The 9,245-nt window shown below is 39.8% G+C and overlaps 1 protein-coding gene and 1 long non-coding RNA gene across 2 annotated transcripts; one reads left to right on the top strand and one right to left on the bottom strand.

The window, feature by feature from the left end:
• Positions 1–1,076: 1,076 nt before the first annotated feature.
• LOC132124510 (Krueppel-like factor 6) lies at positions 1,077–7,867 on the top strand. The gene is made up of 4 exons (XM_059535568.1): positions 1,077–1,389; positions 2,889–3,462; positions 4,097–4,220; positions 5,555–7,867. The coding sequence occupies exons 1-4, from the start codon at positions 1,288–1,290 to the stop codon at positions 5,604–5,606; spliced, it is 852 nt and encodes a 283-aa protein (XP_059391551.1). The 5' UTR covers positions 1,077–1,287; the 3' UTR covers positions 5,607–7,867.
• LOC132124511 (uncharacterized) lies at positions 4,864–5,336 on the bottom strand. Its single transcript, XR_009426774.1, has 2 exons — positions 5,219–5,336; positions 4,864–5,163 (listed from the first exon to the last, which is right to left on the bottom strand). It is a non-coding gene; the product is annotated as an uncharacterized LOC132124511 (long non-coding RNA).
• Positions 7,868–9,245: the final 1,378 nt, after the last annotated feature.

Here is a 9,245-nt window from a genome sequence, read left to right as displayed (position 1 = left end):
ACAGAGAACAAGTACTTAACCTTAATGTAACCTTACAGTGAGGAAATATATGGAGAAAGCTATCTTTTGGGACTCCTATTCATTTCAAAGGCAGCTGCTTGGCTGACATATGATGCCCAGGAGTCCATAATGTGATATGTAATTTCAAATACATTAATTAACATATTAACATAATAACACATCACTTTTCAGTCATTTCTAATTAGGCACCAAATAGAGTGTATTTAATGTTACTTGTCTGTTATGACGCCAGAAGCACTTGACTGATTAATCAAAGACAAAAATAAAGATTAATTTCACTTTTAAGAAGAAGAAGAAGAAAAGGTTATCAATTATATATTATAATATAAATCTTTGTGATTTGTATGTTATTCAGAGAAAACAAAAAGCAATTCCATCATAGAATGACCATTAATAAAGATGTGAAGGTTACAATGCAGATAAAAAGTAATGTAACCCAACATGATGTCTGACATGCACAGTCTATCTTATTGGCTGCATTTTAGTTTGCTTAATAAAGTTGTGTACTGTTCAGGGATTTTTTTCAATGTTTACAAAGCCTACAGGGCAATTTTATTGCAGTATGAGACATTCACTTCACTGATATCTGTCAAGTATTAGTGACATTTTTTTTTGTTGTATTTATAAAAATAAAAAAAAAATGCTTGAAACTTCTCCAAAGCCATACTTTTGTTTGCAGAAGTTACTCAAGGCAGCTAAAAACGGACGTATTTCAACACTCTGAAGTTCTCCAGGAGAAGCAACCGATAGCTCACAGCGCTCACACTGGCCAAACCGAGACGCATGTGACACTGCGTCTTCCTGAAACAGAAGCGAGTGGTTTGAGCGCAGGGCCTTTATATACGCTTCTAAAAATATCGTCCAATCAGCGTGCAGGTCCGTTCAGTTGAATATACCAATCACAGCACCAGGAATAAGGACTTGACTCCGCAAGCCGCTCTGATTGGCCTAAAGTGATATCATATGCGCCCGCGCAACCTGTTCGCATCTGATTGGACGCGCTGTGAGGCAACGTCACGTTATCACGAGGGAGTAAGCAGGCTACAAGGTTTGAATAGGGGAAGTTGACAGAGCACAGAGCTTTGCGTGAGTTCAGTGTTTGCAAATACAGTGTGATCTCAACAGAACAGACGGACTAGCGGACTCCGAGCAAAGCGACGGCTGCACTGCGTTGCTATTGCACGAAGAGGACGCTTGCTTGTCACACTTTATCCCTGATTCATCAAGACTTTTTTCCTTTTTTATTACCTGATACGTGGGATTGCAATGGATGTTCTACCAATGTGCAGCATATTTCAGGAACTTCAGATCGTTCATGAGACTGGCTATTTCTCTGCATTGCCATCGCTTGAAGAATACTGGCAACAGGTAACAATTTTAAAGTGAATGGATAAAACTTCCGCTGTGATTTCCGAACGGATAGTTTGTGGTTCGACTTCGCTGTCTTTAAACTGGAAACGGGGAGAGTTATTTACAATCCGCAAAGCGCCGCGCTGAATGAAACAGTATAACATTCTCAGTGACGTATTTGATTCGGTTACATGGTTGCGCGGTAAATGTTGTCAGTCGTGTAGCTGTTCGTCCGAATTATTAACCCTTTTTTTGGCATATTTATTTTTTATTTTCTTTCACTTTTTGAAGAGTCGCGATTCGCGATATATATTGCATTACAATCCGTAAGAAGCAAAGTTTAGTAAGGAAAATGAATCATATGTAGACTGGTTGATATGACCGTCTGCAGCACATGCTCTGCCACATAACGGGGTTTATAGGAGGTGCTTATAAACTGTCATAGCAGGTTCTGCTGCTTAATATTGATATTCGTGTGATGGAACTGTTGCAGTCGTATTCTTGGCACAATCGTATTAATCTTTCTGTTGAAACCGATCCAGGTAGTTTCCCCTCAGGCTTTCGGGGATTCTGGCATGGTGCCATATGAACGCATCTCTTGGCATTTAAAACATGCGTTTGTATTTAGTTGCTTAATGTTTCCCAGCATAAAGGCTGTAAAGTGATAGTTTAGCCAAAGTGAAAATCTGTCTAATTTCTCGCCATTATGCGGTTTCAAATCTATTTATTTCATAGAAAAACAAAAAGAGACGTTAGGCAGGATGTTAGCTGCTGACAGCCTCAGTCACCATTCACTTGCATTGCATCTTGGTCAATGCAACGAAAGTGGATGGTGACTGAAACTTGTCAGTCTGCCTAACATTTCGTGGAAATGTAATAATGTTGAATAAATGATAGAAGTCTGAATTTGCTCTTGAAGGAAACATTTTACCTGATGGGGAGTTTGTAGAATCAGTAACTTCTTCGGGCCATATGAAATGAAGGCTTATGCGCGGTAAACGTAGTTATCGAGGATGTGCAGAGCTAAACCGCACAGCTAAATGCTCATATTGAGATGTAAAAACACAATTTAAAGTGTTTATCTAACCACTTATGCACTCAAATAAGGTACGTTCACACTTAATATGCGTTAAAATGGGTTTAAAAAGCGTCCAGATGTACTCTGAGCGGACGTCACTATGTTTGAATGAGGAAACTCGACCCGAGGAAGTTCTGTGGCATCCTTAAAAGGACTCTGAGATGTCTGCATGACTCACTAGGGGACAACTGTTCCAGAAAGACAATATACAGCTCTCAAAGCCATATTTATACCTAAAATACTCATTTTATATGCCTTAAACATACTCCGTAATGTTTCAACATGACACAGTTTTACATATTTCAGCAGAAAAAGTGTGAAGTGCAGATCTGAGTGTGGTTAATCCAAACTAACCCTGGATAGTCAGCTGTGAAAGTTAGAGGAAACTCACTAAATCAGTCATGCGCATTCTAACACTGTGTTTTCTGTTTTGAATCAGACTTGTCTGGAGCTGGAGAGGTATTTGCAGAGTGAGCCGTATGTCTCTGGGTCTGACCTCAAGTTTGAGGGCCAGGAGGATCTTTGGAGCAAGCTCATCTTGGCTTGTGGAGATAAGGGAGATGGGAACGGCAGCCTTCCCAGCGTCAAGGAGGAAGACAATCAGGACTGCCAAATATTAGAAACCAACAGCATGAATTCGGATGCCAGCAGCGAGGCGTCTGACAGTTCGGAGGAGCTCTCGCCCACTCACATCTTTACCTCCAACCCGCTGGGCTCGGTTCTGACGGAGTCAGCGCATCACTTGAGTTCCTCCATCATCAGCACGCCTCCGTCCTCGCCAGAGACGCCCCAGGAGCCCGGCATCCCTCAGGTGTGGGGCTCCACGCAGACTGACTTGCACGTACCGGTGAAGATACGGCCAAACGGACTGGGGAAGGCCTCGGATAAGGCTTCCGCAGGAGGGGACGCCTCTCCGGACGGCAGGAGGAGAGTACACAGGTGTCACTTCAACGGCTGCCGGAAGGTTTACACGAAGAGTTCTCACTTAAAAGCACATCAGCGGACTCACACAGGTAAGAACTTGCTGTTAGTTGTGACGTTGCTCCAAATTGTCTCTGACAAAAACCGAACCGACAAACAGAAAGCGGAACCTCACGCAGGTTTTCACGTCTCCTGCAAAGTTGTGTAATGGAGTTGAGTTCACACAGGCTGTCCTCCGCTGCAAGGCTAATGTCACTCTGTGAATATTTGCTTTGCATGACTGCACGCCTAAACGGTGACCTAATCTGTTTGGAATGTGGCCGTGACCAGGAAGGAGGGGGGATCGGATGGGGGAAGGGAACGAAAGCCAGCCAGGGTGAAAACAACCTGCTCTACCAAAACCGTTTTGGTTTCGTCATGGGAAAGCGCCAGGGTTTTGAATGGGGATCTGGGTGGCCCCCTTTTTAAAGGGCCCATTGCATTCAAAACCGGCTCTGTGTGACGTCTATTGTTCTCTGCGCTGCATAGAGACCGACTTTTGGCATACCACGCATTCCCGCAATCCTTGAGAGCTTGAGGGATCTTATTAAAGTTAAGACTCGTCACGTAGACATGAATCCTGTTTACAGATGCATTTTCGAGAGCATTACTGCGCACTTTATTCCATATTCCTTTTAGACTTGTGAATGTTTCCCAGCTGAAAGGTGTTTGTGCTTTTGTTTACAGGTGAGAAGCCGTACAGGTGTTCATGGGAAGGCTGCGAGTGGCGCTTTGCGAGGAGCGACGAGCTAACCCGACACTTCAGGAAGCACACCGGTGCAAAGCCATTTAAATGCAGTCACTGTGACAGGTATGCTCAGTTCTCGCTATCTCTCGCTGTGACAGTCATCAAAGGCCGTCTGTCTCTTGCCTCATGCCTGATCCTTTGATGCATGCGTCAGTGCAACACGACGGATTCTTCATTGATTCTGTTGTATCGGTTCATTGATCGAAGCCGCCCCATCATGTTTGGATTTTATCACTAAATTACCTAATCACATTAAATGCTTGAAAGCGCAATACTTTATTGATATTCTCTTTTTTATGACCAAACGCACCTCTCCTGTTTGTAATCACTTCCTCTGTTAATCATTTCCCTTCCTGAGAGCTTTGCGCTTTGAACACCATTGTTTGCTCAACTTCCCTTTTTGGCGTTTTGTTTTCAATGGTTACTGGATGCAACACATTTCATGGTTCTTCTTTAACACAAAACATTTGATCAAGCCTGTGCTCATATCCAGACTCACACAAAATCTCTACCAGCAGTTCAGTTTTTGCAGAATCTGAACGCCCATCATTCATAAAATTCAGCAAACTTCGGATAATTTAATACTTTTAATACCAATAAAAATTGAGTAATCCGCTTCAGCCTAAACAATAAAGTTTTGTTGCTGGTGCTCAGATTATTATAACTTTAAGATTCTTTTTATTTATTATCATTTTGTTTTATAACATTTTTATTTGTATTTGTGTATTTTATGATGTTTCCTTAAAACAATTACCAAATTAACTTTTAAAAGCAAGAAATTATATTATCATTTATTTATTTATCTTTTTTCAGTAATAGCTGACCCCACCACAAAAGAAAAATAATAATAAAAATAAATAAATAAATCCATATAATTAATAAAATGTTAATAAATTGCATTATACATTTTCCTTTTAAAAAAAAAAAAAATAAAACAATATTGCTTTATAAATTATTAATTTCCATAATATATTTATATGACCGCTATAATGTCATTCTCAGACTGCTAAAAACTTCCACTTTTACAAAAGAAAGAAAACAAATGCCACATAGCATGTGACACATTATGTATTTAAACCCATTTTAACACAGATTACAACAAGTTTAAATCTCTTCTGCATATTTTCACAGATTTCTCATTATAATTATGAAACTGCTAATTTCCACTGCTAATTCTGCCAGGAAAATGCTAATTCTCTCTGGTTGTGCTCATAACCAACCTTTCCTTTCATAAGTCTTGATAGCACCTATTCCTGTTTGACAAAAATTTAGCCTGGTCCACTAGGGGCCTCATCAGTGATGCAATGCACAGATCTCTACCTCTGAGCACACTTTGACTACGGTGGCCCCTGCTTGACCTTGTTTTTCATTTTTCCTCTCGCTGTTTCTTTCTCCAGGTGTTTCTCCAGGTCGGACCACCTGGCCCTGCACATGAAGCGGCACCTTTGAGCAGGCCGTAGCTTCACGCTGGGTATATGTTGTGTCCTGACCAGCTTCCTGGTTGACCTGGCCCTGCAAGAAATGGGGGGAGTGTGTTCCAGCCAAAGCATGCCATTTTGCACCATATCCTGTGCCTCCATGAGCCCCGGGATAAAGGCGGACTGACTGGTTGTTGAAACGAAAAAGGAAGGGACAAAATCATGTATGAAGAATCAAAGAGAGGAGGATGATTTATTAAAAAAAAGAAAAAGTGAAAAAAAAAAAGAGAGAGAATGAATGGTGTGTTGTATGGTGCATGATGTTTCGGGCCAACTCCTGGACTGTACACTGGTACTTTAAAACAAATCCTAAAGAGAACCTGCTTGCCATGATCGGATGAATGTCCCGTGTGCGAAGAAGGGTGGGAGGGGGTTACCAGTGTATCGCTGTGGGCTGAATGGTGTCGGGGAACAAGTTCTGTATTTGTTTCCATGCGGTATGCGAGAACCGTGAGTGAAGCCGTGAGACTGAGAGCTCCTGCCTGACGCCCCCGGGCTCTGGGATTGCAGGGGGCGTAGCGGCCAGGGTTTCACCCCCTGCCCCATCACAAGGCGGGGACAGAAACTCGGTCCTGAATGAAAGTGGCTTTTTTGGTGTTCGGTGCAGCTACTAAATGTGCAATGTGTTCGGTAGCTTGTTATTTGACAGGCTACAAAAGCTCATTTGTAGTCGGTTGTATGAGCTGTGTGCTTAGAGATGTAACACAATTATAACTTCATAAACAGGTGTTGCATGGTATTGGGCTTTGTACTTTTTTTTTTTTTTTTTGTGTAATTGGGACTGCAGATAGATTCCAATAAAGCGCAGCTAAATACAATTGGGTTAAATGTTACAATATTGTACATAAACGCATTGATCATTCTCCACTCGTTGATAAACTCCCTCATTTTTCTTTCTGGTGGAGGGTCGAATCCCATCAGTGACCATTTCATACAAGACTCGTTTTGTCATCTTGAAGACTTAATTCTATATCTCCATTCGATCTGTTGTTAATGCACTGTTGGCCTTAATGGTGCCTTATGCAAGTGCCCTTTTCCATTGGGGGTCACAAAATGTCTCATATAAGTGATTGAAAAAGCTTTATTAAGGCTCCGTTTCACCTCGACATGCACCTTTCCCATTTCTGAGGCCACTGTAACCAAGCCCTTGTAGATAAGTAATATATTTTGTTATTCTCGAGCATGCGATTTCATTCTTTGTCATTAATATTTGCCCTCATATTTCTTGATGTTGTGAATTCTGCAATTTAGACACAGATATACAGTATCTACTGAACGTTTCGAATACGCTGTAGATGCAAGATCTCTATCTGTGGAGGTGTGTGCAAGGCAAAAAGCTCTTAAAATGCAAAAACAGGCCGTTGTATAAAACAAGGCTGAAAGTTTGTGTAATGCCAACCCCCCCCGTCCCGTTACCAAGAATAAAGGGTGGGGGAAATTCCTAAAGATTTATTGTAATTAACAAGCTGCAGTCAGACAGGCCTTGCCGTGTACTGCTTCTCTGTAATGAATTGCTGAAGGCCCTGCCTGCTACAGACTGCTGACTCGGGCAGTTCAATATTGACCTGTCTGGATGCCGTTGTTTTAGTCCAGTGACAGTGTTGTGGAAACAGTGCACAGCCACCCAGAAAGAGAAAGATATATCACCGCCCCCCCAACATTTACAATAGAAATTTACGGATATGGAGTCGAACGCAGCTTCTTTTGCGTTTTGCGTAAACTATAATGTTTTCAGGGACCAAACGATTGATAAAATTTATTGTACATAGTTATATGCTTGAATTTTTGAGTATTGTGCTTTTATAAGTGCCATGCTCTGGTTTTTTGACACTGTTGCATGTCGAGCAGCTACGTAGATAGTAACTTGAAGCAGCTTGTGCTGCCATTAAATCAGACCAGCCAGGGTTTTGTGGGTCAAGAACATTGTGTCGTTCCAACAGTGGCCAATATTATTCGATTGGTAATTGAGCCTTAATCAAGTTTTCCATTTGCTTGCTTCAACCAACATGTTCTATCACTTATCTTTTCTCTCATGAATCCCTCTTGTCTAAAGAATATTTGTACAAAAGAATAAAAACACAAAAGTTAGGATGAAAAAAAAAAAACATTTTCTAAGATTTTTATTTGTTTTTTTGCTTTATATGAATTTTATTTGAAATTGTTTTGCAAAATTGTTATATTTCTGTATGGATGTATTTTTTATTGGAATAATAAGAAATTATTATCAGACAAGTTTGATTTGTTGTTTTGCTTCACTTTATTTCAACTATTAGCTAGTGATTTATAAAATATGGTTCATGATTACAATATTATTTGTAATGCTTACCAGAGGTGACAAAAATGGCTAAACCTGCAATAACTATTAGCCTGCACATTCATATTCTTTGTTTTGAGTTATAGACATGCAAGATATTTCAAATTGAACTTTTATAGACTTGCAATTAATTTGGTGAATAAAGTGGGTGAAAAAGAGTAACCTGATCCATGAGAGCCAAATGAACAAAGGTCTTTTGATTTGAATCGGACCAGTAAGCAATCACTAAGAACCGTTTAGCAACTGACTAGTAGTGCACTAAATCACCCTGAACACCTTGCAGACACAACAACACATCATCATTGTAGTAGTAATTTTTGTGCAGCCAAAAAAAAAAAAAAATCAAGCCATTACATGAATATAAACATAGTGCTTTAAAAACACAGATCTTTTGTAACAACCGCCTGGTATCTCACCATAATGCTGATGAATGACAATTACCCACATTAGCGGTGCAAGACTCATATTCATGGATTCCTCACTCTCATGTTGAGCAAAAGTTGGTCTCCACACCCACTGGAGGCTTGTCAAAATAGACGAATGAGTTCCCACAGAAAAACATTGCAAATTGCCGCCTTTGTGAATTGCTAAATAGGGAAACATGCCTGAGGTGATTCCTGGCAGGTGGAGTGCTGAAATATTTTGCCAAGGATTGGTTGGCTTTTCTAAATGTTTTAAAATGGCCATTCATCGTTTGCTTCTCATCATTGTGCTCAAGAAGTATTCCATCTATAATCACAATATGATGCTATTTATAGCTGTGATTAATTATAATAAAAATAACTATATATAAATAAAACTACTAGTTCAACAGTATTTGAAAGAAATGTTAATTACTATATATATATGAAGAGTTTGGTTACAAAATACAATAAATCCATTGAATCAATATGAAAGTTATTGAAAGTTATATGAAAGATACATAACATAAGCTGATGCACATATGACAGCCTCTGAACTTGGTCAATAGCCTACTAATCTTATATACAGGCACTGGACTAGAAATACATTCATCAGTTATCTCTTCCAAAATGAATTCAAGGAGTCATCTTGTTAATGCTATAAATTAATTACAGCAATAAAATTAAATTTCATTATGAACAATAACATGAACAACAATATCACATTAGACACCGAAATTCCAAAATGACATTTCCCTTACATTCAACTTCCAAAAGTGCATTCATCTTTGCCATGTTACATTCCTTTAGTTGACTAGTAATATATGATGTTTCAACAAAAACATAAATGGCATTAATAAAAACACTAACACTGACAAGCTATACGATATCACAT

Source organism: Carassius carassius, chromosome 42 (genome assembly GCF_963082965.1).
Source record: "Carassius carassius chromosome 42, fCarCar2.1, whole genome shotgun sequence".
Classification (NCBI taxonomy): Eukaryota; Metazoa; Chordata; class Actinopteri; order Cypriniformes; family Cyprinidae; genus Carassius; species Carassius carassius.
This window is presented reverse-complemented; position numbering and strand designations above follow the sequence as displayed.